Source organism: Epinephelus lanceolatus, chromosome 21 (assembly GCF_041903045.1).
Source record: "Epinephelus lanceolatus isolate andai-2023 chromosome 21, ASM4190304v1, whole genome shotgun sequence".
Classification (NCBI taxonomy): domain Eukaryota; kingdom Metazoa; phylum Chordata; class Actinopteri; order Perciformes; family Serranidae; genus Epinephelus; species Epinephelus lanceolatus.
This window is the reverse complement of record NC_135754.1, coordinates 34004042-34023360: the sequence shown is the minus strand read 5'-3', so window position 1 is coordinate 34023360 and position 19319 is coordinate 34004042. Positions and strand designations below refer to the sequence as shown.

At 42.1% G+C, this 19319-nt stretch overlaps 1 protein-coding gene across 1 annotated transcript in view; it reads right to left on the bottom strand.

Annotated features, from left to right (window-relative positions):
* The window catches only part of tbx21 (T-box transcription factor 21), a 28442-nt gene extending 18950 nt beyond the window's left edge, over window positions 1-9492 (bottom strand). The window contains exon 1 of the mRNA XM_033612352.2: window positions 8608-9492. Coding sequence (XP_033468243.1) covers window positions 8608-9155 — 548 coding nt within the window. The 5' untranslated portion in view covers window positions 9156-9492. The remainder of the gene's footprint in view (window positions 1-8607) is intronic.
* Between the last annotated feature and the right edge of the window lie 9827 nt (window positions 9493-19319).

Sequence of the window (19319 nt, the reverse complement as noted above, 5' to 3'; positions counted from 1 at the left end):
GGGGAAACCATAGAAAACACAACACAGAGGGTATTTGCATGCGTGGGCGGCACTCAGGCTTTTTTTTTTTTTTTGTTGCCGAGTTCAGAGACAGAAGCTGAAAAACACAAAACACATGATGGCGTGCAGTTATGGTGGCGTGAAGCACACAGTAGCTTTGCTGCTTTCGTACTAGTTCGACACATAGGATTTTATTTTCACGAGGAAAACAGCTCTGTCTGTTGGCAGTAGACTGAAGCACTGGTACATGGACTTGCTCCAACACCAGTGGGAATCAAACCTGCAGCTCTACAGCTACCAGACAGACTCCCTAACCAACCTGCCAATGTGCCACTCTGATTCACTGGAAACTTGACAGTAACGACAAGCGGCTGGCTCTCCCTCAGCCTGATCCAGGTGTATACGCACATGAATACTCATAACTGTAGTTTTTATTCAGACACAATACGGTAGAAACAGATGAGCGTGGTGAACCAGCCAGTAATACAGAGACAGTACCACCAGTGGTGACATTTAAAAAAAAAAAAAAAAGAAAAAGAAAAAAATCAAAATAAACTGTGTGGATGTTGGAGAGAGAGGAAGAGGAGGGGGGTTGGGTAGACAGAGGGCGCAGGAGGGGAAACCGCGGGGGGGAAACAGAGGTTAGAGAAAGGGAAAAGGAAAGAGCAGAGGGTGGAGTGAAGGGAGGGAGGGGTGGAGGGTTTGTCCTGGGGATGCACGGCAGAGGCTTGAGAGGAGAAGAGGAACTGGATATTCACCAGGGAGAGGACTTTTCTACATGAGCGCACCCGCTGATTCATCTGGACAGGAGTTCAGGTCCAGTTTTTGTCACCGTGCGTACGCTTGATCATCTGTGACGAAAACATGCCAGTCTACAGCTGCTGCCGGACACAAGCAGTCTTTAACACAGACACTCTGGCTTATTGCAGAGGAATTCAGTGACTAGACGTGTTGAAATTACTGTTGTGTAGTGCAGTTTGTCATCTGATAGTGTTGATTGATTGCTTCATACCTCATAAAGAATGACTGCTGTGATTCTTTATTTTTCTTATCTACAAATACTATGAAAAGACCAAAACCAACAACACGTCAATCAATGCTTTCAGACTTTCACATCAAGATGTAATGTAAATGTAAATCTTTTAAAATAGGTCACAATTATATAATTTAATTTAAAACAAAAAGGCTCAGTATTTTCCTGAAGCAGCTGGGCACTGTAGTTTTTATGAAACGTTACTCAAACAGGAGGAAATTGTGCATTTATTGGTAACTATTCTGGCAGCGGATTAATCTACATTCTGTTCTAGTGAGTATTTGTAGTCTATATACAACAATTTGAAACAACTCTTGTCAAATACCAAAGTGCTGTCACTCCAGATTCGTCGGTCAGTGACTGCTGGCGTGAGACAAAGACAAAAAAAGCCATTATTGTTTAACAGCGCCCAGCGGTGTTGGGAAATACGGCGGGACAACGATGAAAGTTAAACGGCAAAAGTCTGAGTTATGGTGGGTGAGAGGGGAGGTGGATGTGTCCAACAGCCACCAACCTTCACCCAGGAGGCCGGTGTTTGCTTCCCATGTGTAAGCACAATGTAAACATGTGCGTTTGTTGTTGAAGGAAAAAACACCAATTTGCAGTGTTGTGCCATTGTAGTGCTTTTATTTTGAAAGAGAGACTGAATGCAAACTGTACATTTTCTGTGAAAACGGACAATACATGTAGCAGGCTGAAGTTGACACGGTGTCCCAGAACGCCAATAACCGACACACCCAGGGTACCTTGCACGTCATATCTCAACGTGGAAAGTCCATGACCAAACGTCGATTTGTGACACAAAATTGAGGATACTGAACATATCAGCAAAATGTTCTCTGACAATGTATTTCAGTTGTAGTTCAGTTGTAGTTCAATTGTCAGTTGACAATCTTGCAATGCGGTATCCACGATCTTTCCCCAAAGTTAACTAAAGTGCATTAGTTGCCTAAACCTAAAGGCCCTGACACACCAAGCTGATGGTCAGTCATTGGTGAGCATCTGTCACCCACCGTGGGTCCTCTTCGGCCCTTGTTGGCTTTTTGTGTGGCCGATTCAGCATGTTGAATCGGCATCTGAGCTGGCAACTCAGTGGTTCAACTTCATTCACAACACGAGAAATGGAAGTGAGGAAAGTAAACAAATGGCTAAAGTCAGATGGAGTGAGATCAAAAAACACAATAAATATCATTTGCTCTTACAACTAGTTGTGGTATTAATGTGCTAACTGGCTAACTAGCATCTTGAATCCATCCTGCCGCTCCTCTGGTTTCCCCTTTTTCAATGATGAGTACAGACTACCGTCGTCTGGTGGTATGGAGAGTTATTTCCTGTCGTGCAGGCACAGAACAGACGTGCTGGCTGGCTGTTAGCTGTAGTCTTTGCAGGTGCGACTTTTTGGCCAAGACACAGGCGATGTGTTGTTGATTGCAACAGTTGGCCTTCGTCGCCACTAGTTCTTTGATGTCAGTTTGGTGTGTCTGGGCCTTAAGACAAGAGTCTTTGTCCATTTTTTTATGTTACAGTGTAACTGAAATCGCGATATTTTGCGAACCTTAACCAAAGTGCATTTGTTACCTAAACCTAAGACAGGAGTGTGGACGCAAACCCATGGTTCTAGTGTCAAGATCCTGCACTTTGTGTGCCAACCATCTTCCTTGTGAAGTCTACACGGTACATGAACGTAGTGTTTCCTGAAAGACACGTTTTCTCAGAACATGATCCAAGTAGCTATTACGTTGCCACAACATCCTAATTCAGAAAGCAGTTTAGTTTACATTACAAACGTCATTTCTGGGAGACAGGGTTAGTGTTTGTCGCGGTGTGTGTGTGTTCATGGTAATGAAGGAACATGTCGCCCGGTGCAACAGTGTGGTTCATTAATGTGTTTTAATAGGTTTTTGGACATGAGAAGATCCTGCACACTGCCTCTTGCTCAGCATCACAGTTCATTGGTTATACTAACATTTCGGTCCCTCTGGATCTTCGTCTGGAGTATTTGACTAATCATTTGACAAAATATTCTTTAGGAAGGTCCAGAGGATCCGAAATGTTAGTATAACCAATGAACTGTGATGCTGAGCAAGAGCAATGCGCAGGATCGTCTTTTCTCAAGATACTCCCTAACACACAGTTACATTTTAGACAGTTGGATGTGCAAATATCAACTTTGAAAAATCATTTTTGGATGAGAGTGGAGCTCTATGGCAAAGAGAAACAGAGACACACACATTCAGTCTGTCTTGGTATTTTGATGGAACTTGTTGGCAAAAGTTAAAAGACTAATCTCATGTGTGGGAACAAAGGCATGTCAATAATCACACAACAAATTAGCAGTGTGTTTTTCGGTCCTCTCAGCCTCAGTGTTTTTATTAACCCTCTCTGAAACCAAATATAGAGAGTCTGGCCTATGGCTCAAGCAGCGGTGGACTTCACCAATCAATTATTAGAAGAGGCTATTTGCACAGGAAGGGGGAAGGACAAGTTTAGCTATCAGAAAATATTGGCACTAGATGTTTCTGCGAAAAGCTGTCTATATGCACACATAAACAGCTGAACAGGAAGTGACAAGTCATATTCTTAAAACCTTGAAATAGTCCCACTTCTGCTTTCAGATACACAGAGAACGAGAATTAATTCACAAAGCTTCCATATATTCCTTAGAACTACTACTACTTGTGGTGCTTTGATAAGAAATATCCTCCTTAAAGTTGTTCACTGACGTGTCTCACATTACTGCTTTACACTGTACTGAGATGTCTGCAGCCTGGCACAACAGAAGACGCCCACTATATTTCCCTTGGTGGTGTAAGGTGATAATTTCCAAAATATGACATGCCTACTTTGGAAAGAAATATTCAGTGACTATACATGTAGGCTTAACTTAGCAGCTGTGGTACATTTTAAAATACTACATCCTAATTTAAATTATTTTATGAGATTAAAGTGCTTAATATATGTTCCACATAAAATCCCCCATTTATGTGAACAATTCTGCTTTTCTGCTAAACTTGTACTCATAGCAGAACTCTGTAAATAACTACCTTCAGTTCTTCAGAGCCAACATAAATCAGAAGGATTATTTCCTCTCTAAAAAACACTACCAGACATCAGACTGATACATGTCACAGTTTGGACTCAGTGGAGCAGAGCAAGCAGATGAGCATGATTCCTCTGAGTCCAAATTTTACTCTGCATTATTTCTCTGAAGGGTGTCCGCGTGGTGAGAACTTAGTCAGTCTTATCTCCTTCCTCGAACACAGAGTGCACAGTATGATCATGCAGAACTCTGTGAGCATGACTTGGGAGTTATTAACTGCCTTTAGATCTCCTCACATTCAGGCACATGTCAGGTGTACAAATACAAATGTGTCTTTATGGCAGCAATAAAATATTCAACTGTTTTTAATTCCAGAAAAAGTCCCCTTTGTATGAATGTGCTTCTTCGAAACAATGGAAGGGAAAAGTTTGTCCTCTTGACTCATATCCAGACTGCACACAGCCCAGGTGTGGGATCAGCTTATTGGTAAAACAAATGAATGAGGAAAAAAGCTTCACTTTCTCTTTTCAATCTTAGTCACTTTATTTCCTTTTTCACTTTATCAAAAAATCCCATCTAAAGCATCTTTTGGCTGTTTTCATTTTAATTTGTTCAGCTTCTTTGACAACAGAAAATGCGCCCGTGCGCAGGCTTAGATTTTTATTTTGACAGAATTAAAAACCACTATACACTGATGCGGGAAAAGCAAAAAACTGTTGCATACAAATTCACCACATTGCAGGAGATTAAAGGGATAGTTTGGATTTTTTTTGAAGTGGGGTTGTAGGCTATGAGGTGCTTATCAACAGTCAGTGTATTAGATACAGCAGAGACGTTTAGTCAGCACGCCCCAGTTTGGGGAAAGCAGGCTGGAGTCTGACACGGAAGCTAAGCAGCGTACAGCTGTGGGTGGGGGTCAGCAACAAAACATATTTTAGCCACCTAAAAAAAGTTTATGTGTATGCCATGTTAGGAGTATTTTCACTGCTGTACCTTTGCGTCAGACAGTCCGTTCCAACGGGAGAGCTGTTAACTGCTTCATTTCCTTATCAATGCTCTTGTCAAAGTCACCAGACTCCATTGAGTTGAGTCAGTAATTCTAGCTCGCTGAACACAGGAGCTGTTGGTCTACCGCCGACCCCTCCACAGCAGTAGAACTGGGGACATGCTGATTGACATCTACTGTATGTAACACCTGTACCTCGCACAACCCCACTTAAAAAAATATGAACTACTGCTTTAAGTGTTCGACACTCAAAATTTCCTGGGGGAGAACCCCAAACCCCAGTTTCATATGTGTCCCCCCAGGTGTTGAAAGTAAACCCACGCCTTTTGACACAGTGTTTATATCGACTTGGATGCCCTGCTGTGTGCAGCCTCAATGAACTTTGCCTTGGTGCATGAGTCAAACAGCAGAGCCTGAAATGGCCCCAACCAGTGTGGTGATCCGAATTTAGCTCATGAGAAGTGCAGATGAATTCGGCCCCCCTTTGCCACAGGCCATGAAAATGTCTCTAGATTTCAAAGCCCCAGGTGTGGTATGTGAGCAAAACTTCTGAGAGATCTGTCAGGGCTGTGCACCCGGTGTCTAGTGCAGGCTGAAGAAAGCAGCAAAAAAAAAAAAAGAGAATCTAGTCTTTTACTTCCTGAACTTCAAAGGTGCCTCACCTTCTCAGCGTGGCCATCTAAAGACTCAGTGGTGTTTGACCCTTCTCTATACTTTTCCTCTAGAGCTTCTTTCACCTTTTTCTCCCATAGATACCAAGGTTTTGATTAACATTGCAGACCTCAGACTTCTCTCTAAAATCACAGCGAAATTATTGTAGCAGCCTGAACCCAAGATGAAAATTTAAGAAGGATATCGCCTCTGATATTGAAAAAATTCTTGGTACTGCTTCTCTGCTGAACTCCAAAATCTTGCAGGAGTTTTTTGTTGTTTTTAAAGAAAGTCTTCCATCACTTAATGTGCTGGATATCTGCACTTCTGCATGTGAGGGTTCAGATAAAAGGAGGGAAAGCATTTTGAAATTTGTGAGGTTTGTGGTTTTTGCACAACATGAAAAATTTGCCTCTTTGTCACATGTGGAAGGATGACACCTCCGCGCCCATTCCTTTTGTTACTGCAGGTAGTTTTTACACTTTTGTGCAAAAAAAGTCTGACAAGTGTGTGTGTTAATGTGTGTGTGTGTGTGTGTGTGTGTGTGTGGTGTGTGTGTTAATGTGTGTGTGTGTGTGTGTGTGTGTGTGTTAATGTGTGTGTGTGTGTGTGTGTGTGTGAGAGAGAGAGAGAGAGAGAGAGAGAGAGAGAGAGAGAGAGAGAGAGAGATGAGAGAGAGAGAGAGAGAGAGAGAGAGAGAGAGAGGAGAGAGAGAGAGAGAGAGAGAGAGAGTGTGAGAGAGAGAGAGAGAGAGAGAGAGAGGAGAGAGAGGAGAGACGAGAGAGAGAGAGAGAGAGAGAGAGAGAGAGAGAGAGAGAGAGAGAGAGAGAGGAGAGAGAGAGAGAGAGAGAGAGAGAGAGAGAGAGAGAGAGAGAGAGAGAGAGAGAGAGAGAAAGCTGAAACAACATGTTCTAAAATAAAAGTATGTCATGTGTTTTAATTACCTGTGTTTCTGGACAGCAAACTGCCAGACGTAGTTATGTCAAACACACACACACACACACACACACACACACACACACACACACACACACACACACTTGGAGAAAAATAACAAGGAAACACCAATTTGCAGCACAAACTACCTGAAACTTTCTCTGGTTTCACAAAAACTACACACACACAAAAATTTCCAGTAAACGTGCTTCGTGCAAAAATGTCAATTTCATAAATAATCCACGTGATTAAAATGATCATGCCGTAAGGTGATGCATGCAAACAGAGCAACTTGCAATTCTTGTGTTCAGGTTTAAAAGAAAAGGAAAGAGAAATGTCAACAAACTGAACTTCAAAGAGGCCAACAGACAATTTAAGTGCACCTAGAATAACCCTGACAGCAGGTGTACCTGCAGGAGTCAACCAGAAAGTAAAGAAACAAGCAGGTCAAAGGGGAGTCATTTGCAAGACTGTGACCTGCAGCTGGCAAATTGAAATTCTTGGTTTAAAACTGTGAATCCCCTCGGTTTTAACACCAGAAAAACACGCACTCAAAATGCGTAAAAACAACCACAAAAATAAGTTTAAATATGAGATTATTTCTAATTAGAATTTAAATTCAAATAAGACGTGTCGCAAGTGGAAATATCAGTGTCCTATTATGTGACAGCGCGCTTGTTCTGTGCGCAGATCCGGCTCATGAGAAAGCGATGGCCCGAAACCTTCTGTCAAACACAAGTGTCGCGTATTAGTGAATTAATCCTCATCGACATGACTGCGTCTTAATGCTCGGTGACCCGTCAGAGGGGCCCGGCAGCGCCGTCTCCTCCTCTCTGCTCTCCGGTCAGCAGCTCCGAGAAGATCTCACCAAACGCTCGACGTGTTTTAATCTCGATTTCAGTGCCATCGTTTCCACAGCCGCCTACCCCAGATATCGCGTTGAGGTGTAACTATGAAAAAGTTTGCTTAAGCCCTCTCAGTGTGAGTAGAGATAAGACATTAAAAGTTTGATTTTTTTCGCTTTTATTGATATTAAAATCACACAAAGGGAGGGTGCTTTAACAGATGTTTGACGATAAATAATTTAAGAAAAGTAATTTAACTGCCAGTGTTGCAAAATGCTGCCTAAAAGTCCACTTTTATCGCCACAAAGAGGTGAATTTAAAATGCTTTCCCTCCTTTTAGACTTTGAATTCCCTCTTGGTTGGGACTGGTGTCTTTAGAGGTCAAGCAGAGGTGTCAAAATGTTTTCCAGCAACTCAGCCTGCAACTGATATCAGCTCCACTTCATATTTTCTCTGGCTCCTCAACAACTTTGGCCCAAAGCAAATTATTGACTTGCTCCACTTAATTTGCAAAAAGAAAAACAGTGTTTGTTTTATTAACTCAAGTATTTTAAATCCTACATCACCAGCCATGAGATGCATTTTAAATAACTTACTGTAAGCACATTTCCCAGATTCGTCTCTATTGCTCTAATTATGACTCAGCTCTGACCAATTTTGCGCAAAAGCAGCAAAGCGTTAAACATTTTCAGAGGTCATTCCCATCAACTCAAAAAAAACCCACAAAGCTGCATGCCGGCACCTCCGTCACCTGACAGGTGGTGTGGCAGTGATGCCTCCAAAGTAAACAGACGCTAAAAGATGAGTAAACTCTGACCTCTGGATGATCGGCATGACGAGGCTGTAAAGTGTTGTTTAGTTCTCTGGAAAAAAATATCTTTCAAGTTAAATTGGAGGAAGTGAGTGAGATGTAGCGGTGGGTGCTTATCATGGAGATAAGACGGTGGTGGGTTCAGAAGAAAGCGCTTAAAACCAAAAGGACAGCGGTGCGTAATTTGTAGTTTCTGTAACCTTTGTACCCAGATGTGACCCGAAGAGAGGGCATTTTTGTGAGTGTGGAAAAATAAGAATAATTGGAGTTGTCTGTTAGACTCACCTCCCTTGCTTGGTGATTATCATCTCGGTTTGGAACTTGTGGAACTTGGCCCACAGCGGGTAGTTATTGAGCAGAGCCTGAGTCTTCCCGCACACCTGTAGCCCAGGTAAAGGGTAGAGAGGCGGCCGCTGGTAGCCGTGCTGAAAGCTCGCTGGGTAAGCCTCCGGAGAAGGAGAGTACAAGTCTTTACCCCCTGTGGGAAACCCGTCTCCAGCCGCTGGGATATAACCCTGCCCGGCTCCGCTTCTTGGCGGCGACCGCACGCCGCCGTACGGGCAACTGCTCAGGGTCTGTGCGTAAAACCTGCCGGGCTGCGCTCCGTACCCTCCCACCGCCTGGTCCGAGTGGTACGGCAGAGCCAGAGTGTCCTGCCCGCTCGGAACAGAGTCCGGGTAGTAAAACCTCGCGTCCTGAATCCCCATTTTAAACTCGGCTAGATCCTTGCCGCCGCGGTGGAGGTGACTGCTGATGTCGGGGTTCTTTCCGAAAGTTTGCGTTTCAGTCCCATTCAACATGCTGAGGTAGAGGTTGCCACCTATGCCGCCCATTTGCAGCCCCGCTCCCGGTCTGTGCGCAATGTCATAAGGCTCCGCTCGTGCGTCCAGGTCAGTAAGAGCATGTACAATAAAAAGAAATCACAAAACGGCACAGCGCGGACTGTTCTCCTCACCTGTCACTCACAGCGCGCTGACATGCTACAAACTTTAAAACTCGCTGTCTCAGTCTGTCACAGCCTGGAATGTAAAATATAAAACATCCCTCACACCGCCTCATTAAACACTTTAAATATAAACTTTTTTTTTTATTACCCGAGCAGGTGTCTTTTTTGACGTGTGGAGTCTCTCCTAGTGACTCAAACACATGCTCAGGTTTCTAACTTATGATATATACATTTTGCAAGTGGTCATATTGGAGGAGTGTCTGATGCAGAGGCAGGACGTTGATAGGCTCCAGATATGAAAGAGCCACCCACTCATCACACACTAACGCAGCACAAATCACACACACACTGCCCTTTAAAAAAAAAAAAAAAAAACAGGCACTGTAATTGATTAAATACATTTTAGGGGAATATTATTTAAAATACAAACACAACATTTGCAAAAAAATATCAGCTGTAAAATTACAATTAAACGCCGCAAAATCCATATTAGGAATATTTTTCTGCATTTTTCTCAAGGGGTCATGTGCCCACAGAAATAATTAATGTTATTATGTTGTTTATTATAATAATTTATTGGTGAGTCAGTAAATTAATCTGCAATTAGATGAATTCAAACCATAATTAATTAGGCAAATAATCTGACTAATTTTGTTTAATATATTTAATTTATTTTAGGATATAATTTAACGCCACAGCAGAATGTTGCGCTTTGTGTTCAGACAGATTTTCCGATCACTTTATATTGTAATTATTAAGAAAACTGATTAATTATGGCTTTTTATTTTCGCTAAATGACTCCTCACTGCCTCGCAGCGCGTCTGCAAACACAGTTTGACACGTATTCGATAATAAAATATGACAATTTTTTAAATAATGAATGAAATAAAACGTCGCAGGGTATTTAAAGAGCGTTTTCATGAAATCAGCTGTTAGTTTAGCTGAAATCTAGGTGACAGGTTGCGTCATCAACCCGATTTTCATTTTCAATTTCATAATTACAAACTGATTTTTTTTTAAGATTTTAATACGCCTGTTACCGACATATGAGGGTGTTTGAGGTTAATATTAAATGGCCTAAATTTTCTTATTAGGTTATTACAATTGTTGAACGTAAAGTCAAATGGAAATGAACCAAAAATAAATTTATAAATATCTCTTTAGGAAACAAAGCGCAATCTCAACTTATTTATTTATTTATTTTTACTGAATTTCTTAAAGTGTTCAAATCATGAAAAAGTGAAATCCATTTACAGTAACTCTTAATATATTTCTTGCTTTCTTTTATTTGTCAATGATAACCACCTTGTGCAGAGATTCATGTCAGATTATAGTCTTAATACAATACAGGAGTGTGTGTCTAAGTCGTGTGCAAACAAAACAGACATACACATGTTAAACAGAGGTTCATATAAGTTTTTTAATGCATACAAAGCAGGGCCATAACCATTTAGTCAACACTGGGGGGACAAAATCTGCTGGAGAAATTTGGGCACTGGGTCAACCACCTCCCAACCACCACAAGAAAAATAAGTAAAATAAAATAAATTTGGAAACTAATTTCCTATTTTGTTATAGTATTTATCCATCAGCAAGTTCAGTACACCATGCACATATACAGGGTTAGAAAATGAAAGTGACTGCTGTGTACATAAATGACACATGCACCACAACACAGAGAAAATGTTGAGACTTTACTCAGACTTCACATGCGCTATCTGACAAATAACATAATAAAGACATTAACATTAGTTATAAACATCCATGAACACTATTGTTGGTTGCTGGGTGAATGTGAATGAACTTTTTTTTAACTATAATAAATCTTGTTTGTTGTGGTTCAGAAACAAATGAAAAAAAATATAAATAAAAAATATTTATAAAATATATAAATTAGTTCCGGTGCCAAATGACTTGTTGACATTAACATTACCTTTACATGCATGACTGAAGTGAAGTGTCACTGGTTTGGTGTTACAAAAATAAGTTTCCCATCAACAGTTGATGGGAATGTTTAACAGATCCCAACTTGACTCAAAGCACAATAAGTGCAATATGCTCAGAATGTGAGGAATGTATGCACGCTAGCTAGCTCAGACAGGAATTTAGCACAACATTGTGAGACGTTAACCATTAAGAAAAACATAACGTAAATAACACTTTACGAAAACTATCACAATAGACGGCGAAATTGCCGTTTTTATCTATCTATTCAGGGCCCTTTTTTACAACCTGTTCTCATTCTGAAGTCATCAAATAGCACCGCTTGATCAGTGATTACCGCATCAGACACTATCGAGAAAAGCTATCCTTTAACAATGGTGTGATACGCTGCTGTATGGTGTCAGTTTGACTTTCACCAAGCAGCCCGGTGTTCACTTCAGGCATCAATGTTGAGCCATGTGCGTTTGTTGCACAAAGTAAACTAAACGTAAAATATACAGTAATACGAGGTGTTTTACCAATGTTAATTTTACCGCCACTAGGTCAGTAATTTCCATATCAGACACTAATGAGAAAAGCTATCCTTTCATGGTGGTAAGATTTATCAGTTTGAAACACAGCTGGAGAACAACATAACTTAAGGAGCTGGAAAGTTCCTTATACGGTGGGTGGGAGTGGTGGTCCAACAGACACAGGACTTTCACTCGTGAGCTTAGTGTTCACTCCCCATGTCAATGTTGAGCCATGTGTGTTTGTTGCACAAGGAAATAAACGTAAATATGAGGTGTTTATTTTGAAGGAGACTATGACTCTAACCAGCATTAACTGTTTATTTCCTGTGAAAACGAAAGTGTGTCTTGAAAAGGTGGAAATTGAAACAGCGTTCCAGAACGTGCGACAGACACACACAGGATATGCAGCGCATCATATGTAGATGCCAAAAGTCCACTGAACAAGCAGGGAATTGTGATGAGCTGGGAGAATATGTTGTATCTGAATATTTGGGAGTATGTGTCCCCGCAGTATATATGCTATAAACACTGCCTTGGTACAAAGCACCATGGTTAATAGACATGAGAAAAAGATCCAGGCAGAAAAATACCAGAATGTACCTTTTTAAGGCTTGAAATGTTCCTGACACAAGCAATAAATATGTTTAAACTGGTCTTACTGTTGAACTGAGAATAATTCTCTATGATTAAAATAACAGTGAGATATAAATATAGATGACTTTGATCATCTTGGTGTTGAACAAGTTGCCATTTGTGGCAGCAGAACACCTCAGAACGCACCAGGTACGGTTTCACTCCCACTCATATATGCAAAATTCACTTTCACAAACGTAGTTGTCAGAGCGTCACACGGCTCGTAGCCAATCACACATCATGTAGGCTGGATGAACCTGAAAGTGTTTTGTCACACGGCAGCTTTCTCTGCTCTTTAAGACCTTTTAGTGACTTATTTCTGCCGTCACTGGTCAGCCAGCATGGACAGAGAATCTGCTCCACAAACACAGGTGAAAGAGATAACCCCGAGGTATTAGCAGCTGCATGCGTGTGACCACACACACATTAATAGATGAAACCCCCCTCCAGTGCAGGTATGACACAGTTTTATCCCCCTGACACTGTCACTGCTCTAATCCCACTTCCTGTGTCTCTCCTAGCAAGGTGAGCTCATAAGGGCACACGCTGAAGTCATCAGAGCTGACACCGGTGGCGGGAGGGCAACGGTGTGAGCGACACTGCCGCCGCCTCGGCCAGCCAGGCGTGTCCACCCCAACCCCCACCACCTCCGGCTGGACTCACCACTTCCTCTACTCTGCTCTCCCTGCTTCCGGCAACAGCTCGGGGCCATCACCTTGTGAAGCACAATCAGCTTTCATTTTCTGCTGGAAGTGTTATTAGCAGGTCAGCTGGCTCTGGCGTGCACACACATGAGGGAAACATGCTGGACATTTAAATATTCCAAACAGGAGAACACATTTTTAATGAAGCACCAAACTCTGTGCTGCTGCCTGTCTATATGGGTGAACACATCCTGAGTTATATCCCCCTCCTATAGACACGAGAAGCAACTGGACACGGATGTAAAATCTCGACGGCTGTAAAAGAATGTAGTAAAAGCGAGTGCGGTTGGCTCGTACACGGCTTCTGTGGGCTGACAGATTTAGACGTGATAGACGGGCACATCAGCGGATGTCTTAACATGTCTTCATTAACAGTATCACCGCGACCGCTCAATTAAAACGGATGGCCATGGAAAGGAGGACGTGGCGATGATTAACAGATTGTTGGAGTCATTAGCTGGTTAAAAATAAAACAGAAGTTTTATTGGATCCGTATTGGATGACACTGTGGATTCTTGGCTGACCTTAAAAGGCCTCAGTGGGCTTCAGACGAAGGGCTTGTCAGATGGCAGAACCCCTCCCCAAACACCTCTCTGGTGCTGGAGTTGGGGATAAGTTTTGTAGCTTTCAAAAGCTGTCAATCGACAACAACACCTGATTCAGGCAGTGGTATTCCAGATGTTCGGAGGTGAGAATAAAAAGGCAGGGTTTGAACATTTCTCTCAAGCTCTTGTTTTGTGTTCTTTACACTACACAACTGCCACTGCAAGCCTGTCTTACCGCAACCATAAATCAGCCTGGATTTTTATCTCAAACTGTGGAAACTGAACATGATATCACTTACAATATATTTAGTTTTTTCCCACCAGTATTTGTTTGTAAAAATCTACAGGGTTATGAAACATTACAGGCTGTTCTCATGCACCATTCATGCATATACTGAACTAGAATGGTTATGATGAGGCAGAGTCCTGTACCAGGTTGGGTGTGCACGGGTACCCAAAGGGTAACCCGCAAAAAGCTGTGTAATGGGTAAAAATATGAATATACATAAATTCAGGGGCACAGGTAAAAATAACCTACATGTGGCTGGGCAGCAGGTGAGAACATAAATATATATTTATTTTTGAGAATAAAACAAATTAAAAAGATGTGCAGTGTATGTGGAATATTTTGACATCTAAATCACTTATCAAGCCGCAGTTCTTTTATTTTGAAAGTCAGTGATATAAGTTGAAGTTATACATTCGTCACTGACATGGAGGACTCCAGCGATGAAACTTTGAAGCCTGAGGAGGATCCTTTTGAGGTGTTATGGTGGGGAAGGAGCATGTTAAAATGTTTCGTGACCTGGCAGTGATTGCGTGGAATGTTTTCGCCATCTGGGCATCAAGCCCAGCCACTGGAAGAAACTTTTCCTCTGCTGGATTTGTAATTCAAGAACAGAGAACCCAGCTTAATGTGAGTGACTGTAGCCTGCGTGTGTTTAATCACAGGTGCGGGACTTTTATGAACGGTTACGGCTTTGACTTAGACATAATGACGGATAACGGGTCAGTTCTGGAACTGAGCTTTATGGGTATTGGTGGGTGCAGGTTTTCTGGCAACACTTGGTTGGGGTTAAGGAAGCATCATGGTCTGGTTTAATTATAAAAAAAAGTCTGCTGAGACTGGGTATCGTTTTAAAATATGGCGATATCAGTACCAATAACTGTCCCCTTAAAGTGGTACCAATACAATAAACTACTTCATTTGATACCCATCATTTGAATGGAGCATTCAGTTGCGTAAAAGGCTGCCAGACGTCACAGCCGTGTAGTGTGCGGCATCGCAGCACGCTGAACTGCTAACTGTGTCAAACACATTGTTCGTCACAGACTGAATGGGTTGCAGCTGCTGCAGTAACGACCCAATCACGCATTGCATGAAATCAAAGAATGATTGTGGTGGTTGGCTGTGAGCAAAACCACACAAAATGGTCAGTTTTTTTGTATATCTGGGAATAAGAAGGATCGAATACAGGGGTGGTTCGAATTATATCTAACAAATTAGCACCACATGATTGTTGTAACATTATATACATTAATGTAATGTATGTACTTACATGTAGAGCTACATAGGTTAGGTTTATGAAAAGAAATATGGTTGGGTGTCGTCATGTTATGTACTTAATATAAAGTTACGTAGTTTAGATTTAGGAAAAGAAACATGGTGAGGACCTACCTTAAAATCACTCAAGGTTTCACATGCTGGTCTCTTGGTGGAAAGTCCTGTGTTTGTTTGACCACCATCCCAGCCTTCCTGGTTATGGAGGCTTTTGCTTTTTATACTACTTCCTTCTTTACTCCTGACAGCACATTGGTCATATGATTGCAGCCTTCCTGATCAATGGGTTATACAAAAATTACTGGCTCATGATATGTGGGTTATATACCAATTTTGGTGCATTACTTTTCATAGATATACCGACTTAGTATTTACTTTTGGTTGGAAAGAGGAAAGAAAGAGTAGCCTCCTGCATTAAAATTCAAAGCTTTATTGACCCCTCCATCCCGTTGAAGTCCTCCTTCTTCAGACTATGTGGCTCTATAACGTCACCTAACTTCCTCCTTTGTCTAGACAGACAAGGATTATAATTTCTATTGCAGCTAAAGGACATTGTTTCAACGTGAACAAATTGTTTTGGGACATGTTCTGATGCTCTCGTTTTTCTTGTGAGGACGGTCTCGTCTGAACACTTTCTCCTTTTAGACGTCTTTGGGTGAGACTTCGTTCTTGTGCCACACACTGAGCCCTTCAGGCAGGTATAAAGTTTTCAGGTTGACACTGCTTAGCTTACAGCTTGTTCCCGCTGATTCTGCACTGGAAAGGTCCACCAGCCCCCATGTGAAACCTGAGGAGGCTACATGTTGCTCTAACTCATGACCACAATGTTCACTATGTCAAACTCATATATGCTTGCCGTTAATATGCACTTCCTATGTTCTGTATGTCAGCTACGCGCATCTATCATGAAACCTCCTTCTAGCATCAAAATAATAATTACTGTGGTGTTTTTAAGTCATTTTTCTGTTATCCTCCTTGCTCATTTTAAAGTCAAATGTGCCTTTTGGGTGCATAACCCCTCGGCCATAAATATCTGCGTCTTGGGTGGGCATGGCATGTCTGACAGACAGTACACAAATCAACCCAATGCACAGGCTGAGCTGTGGCATTTGTTTCACTTGAACACCAGTTTGGTGCTCATAGCAAGCGGACTAATTAAAAAATATGACGCTATCATCAGATGGACTGGGAGATTTATCACTTACTTAAACGTGAGAACGACTCAGCAGTCCTGGTATCATAGTAAAACTTCTGAAAAGGAAGAAGTTGCTGCCGATCCTGATGAACTACAGCACAGACTCAAAAATCTGATGTTGTCATGCAGTTGTTCCCAAACCTTTTGGCTTGTTGTCACTGGCATGTCTGCGAGATGTACCCTTCACATTTAAATATTTTTTAGAGGCACAACGATGTAGAACTATCCAGGATTTAACAGAAAAGAAAAGAAAAAAGAAAATTAGAGAAATAGTTTTCACTTTTTTACTCCTTGTTCCCCACAGTCTTGTTTTGCTCCACTGCGTCTACATTTAAAGGCCCAGTGTGTAGGATTTAGCAGTGATGTTGCAGCTGATTCTCCCATGTACCAAATGTGAATAACTACAAGGGCCAATGCCAAGACGTGAATGGCCCTATCTAGAGCCAGCTCGTTCTCATTCTGATGTCATTAAATATCGCCACTTTGCAAGTGATTTCAGCGTCAGACACCGATGCCAAAGCCACTTTTCATGGTGGTATGATAAGCGGTCCGGCAGCGTCAGTTTGTAACATGGCCAGACGGAACCTTTTGCAGTGTTACAAAACACTGCAGGTTGGCCGGACGGCACCTTTTGTGGCAGTATGATACACAGACTGGCAGCATAAGTATATAACACGGCTCAGTGGCACCTGTCGTAGCGGTATGATACGCCACAGGACAGTACCAGATTGAAATGCTACTGGGCACATCGTAAAATAAAAAGCTGAAAAGTCTGTATGTGCGGTTGGGAGGGGTGGTCAAACAAACCTGGACTTTCACCCAGAGGGCCAGTCTTTGGGGGGGACCATTTTTTCAACCTCACATGTGCTTTTCTTGCCTAAACTTAACCATGTGCTTTTGTTGATGTCCAAGCATTGGGTACATTGTCCTGGAACGTCAACAGCAGATGCAAGAGGATGCCTAGCAAGTAATATGTAGACGAGAAAGTCCACTGACAAGGTGGCGATATGTGAAGACTTGGGATGAGAACATGTTACAAGAGCCAGTATTTGGTTTGTCCATTCAGGGATACTGTAGCACAACATGGCAGACTCCATGGACGAGGACCTGTTCTGTAAAGATAGAAATGGCTCATTCTAAGGTAACGAAAACAGCAATCTCATTTTTTAGGTGATTATACACTAAAAAAAACATGGTTATCAATGTTATATTGCATTTCTGCCAATAAATGCCCCTGAATCCTACACACTGGACCTTTAAGTACCAGTAGGAACCTCTAAGTACTTTATTGGTACCTGAATCATACAAAGAAATTACACTGAAAACCCAACATATACTATAAGGCTGCATTCCTAGAGGATGTTCTGATGCTACACTGTGCAAAGGCGTTGACAAGTTTATTAAGACGATGGTGAAAATGTGATGAAGCCTGGTTGTAGTTCCTCATAATCACTATGTAAACGTTCTCATTAAAGCGACTTAGCTGGAGCTCGGGCTCTCCAAAGTGGCTCCTGAAGAACGTCTTCCTGTCTGAGGCGCACCATGCCACTGGTTCGTAATTAACGCAACATATGTTTATTCAAATCTCCACACGGGTGTGAAAGAGGGCTTCAGGAGGCACCACCCACAGAGGCTGTGAAAACAGAGGGTGGTGGAATTAAGTAAGGAAAGAGAATGGAGAAATGTTGTGAGCTCCAGATAGAGTGAGGTGGAAAAGATAGCACTTAGTGCTCAGCGGAATTCGCACTTGATAGCTCATGAACTCCTGGTGAAGTGCAAATGTATTCCTCAGCAACCCAGAAACAAACAAGCTGCCACTTCCTCAGCCTATAATTAGCTGGTAATCAATGCTGGGTGGGTTTCTGTCCTGTCAGACATCCCCAGCCATCGTGGGGCAACACTAGACCGGCAGCTGTACTCTGAGCTCTCAGATGACAATCCAACATAAAGAACATTAAGCCATGTTTTCGGAAAGTCTTCCTTGCTTATTGCGGCTGCCTGAAAAAACATGGAAACAGGATGCACATATGTACAATTGTGATGCAAGTTCAAGTAAGGATACGAAGCTGTTTGTTCTTACGTGAACTTTTAAGGATATTTTGCAAAACTTCAGAAACAGCCCAAAATCCCCTTTGGTGTGACGCCACCTCCCTGATCCCCAGAGGAGTCCGTAGACATCTCCTTTGGCACATGTTGCGGTGTGACTCCGTCAGACATTTGCCACTTTCTCCAAGAGCTTGTTTAAGAGAGGGGAGTGTTGTGGTGTTGTGGTGGGAGAGTAATGGGGCAGTGTGCACTCTCTTGTTGGCCTATGAACCCTCGCTAACCCCTATAAACACAGAGAGGGTATGTGTAAGCTTAAGGCAACAAGCAGCAGCTCTCAGGCACTGACGCTCCACTGACACACATGTGACCTTTCAGCCTGAAAATATCAAACAGATCAAACCTGACTTAACGTCACATTCCTTCAATTAGCTGAATTTTCATGGTCAATTCATAGCTCTCATCACTTTGAGCTCCTATCATCTGATTGAATTTTAAATTCTGGTTTCCTCAAGTGACTGATAATTTTCTTTTTGCAGCAGAGGTCGGCAGATTCGGCATCTTGGTTCACCCCAAACCAATTTCAACTGTAGATGCTCTCTATTATAGTGGCTGAGATGGTTCGAAGGAACTGCATATCCAAAACACTAAATCTGAAAATATAAAGACATGAACAACATAGAAATAATAGCTTCCTGTTTCACGCTCACTTGCGTTTTAGCTTTTACATTTGTGTTTTCTGCTATTGCACTTGTGTTTTTCACATTTGCAGAGCATTTTGGATGTGCACCTCCTCCAAACTGTCTCAGCAACTGTTCTCTATGGACCCAGAATAAGTTTTTTCTTAAAGCCTTGAGGAGAGCAGAGCTCCCAAAAAATGAAAGCATATCAGTGCAAACATGCTTTGACAGAAA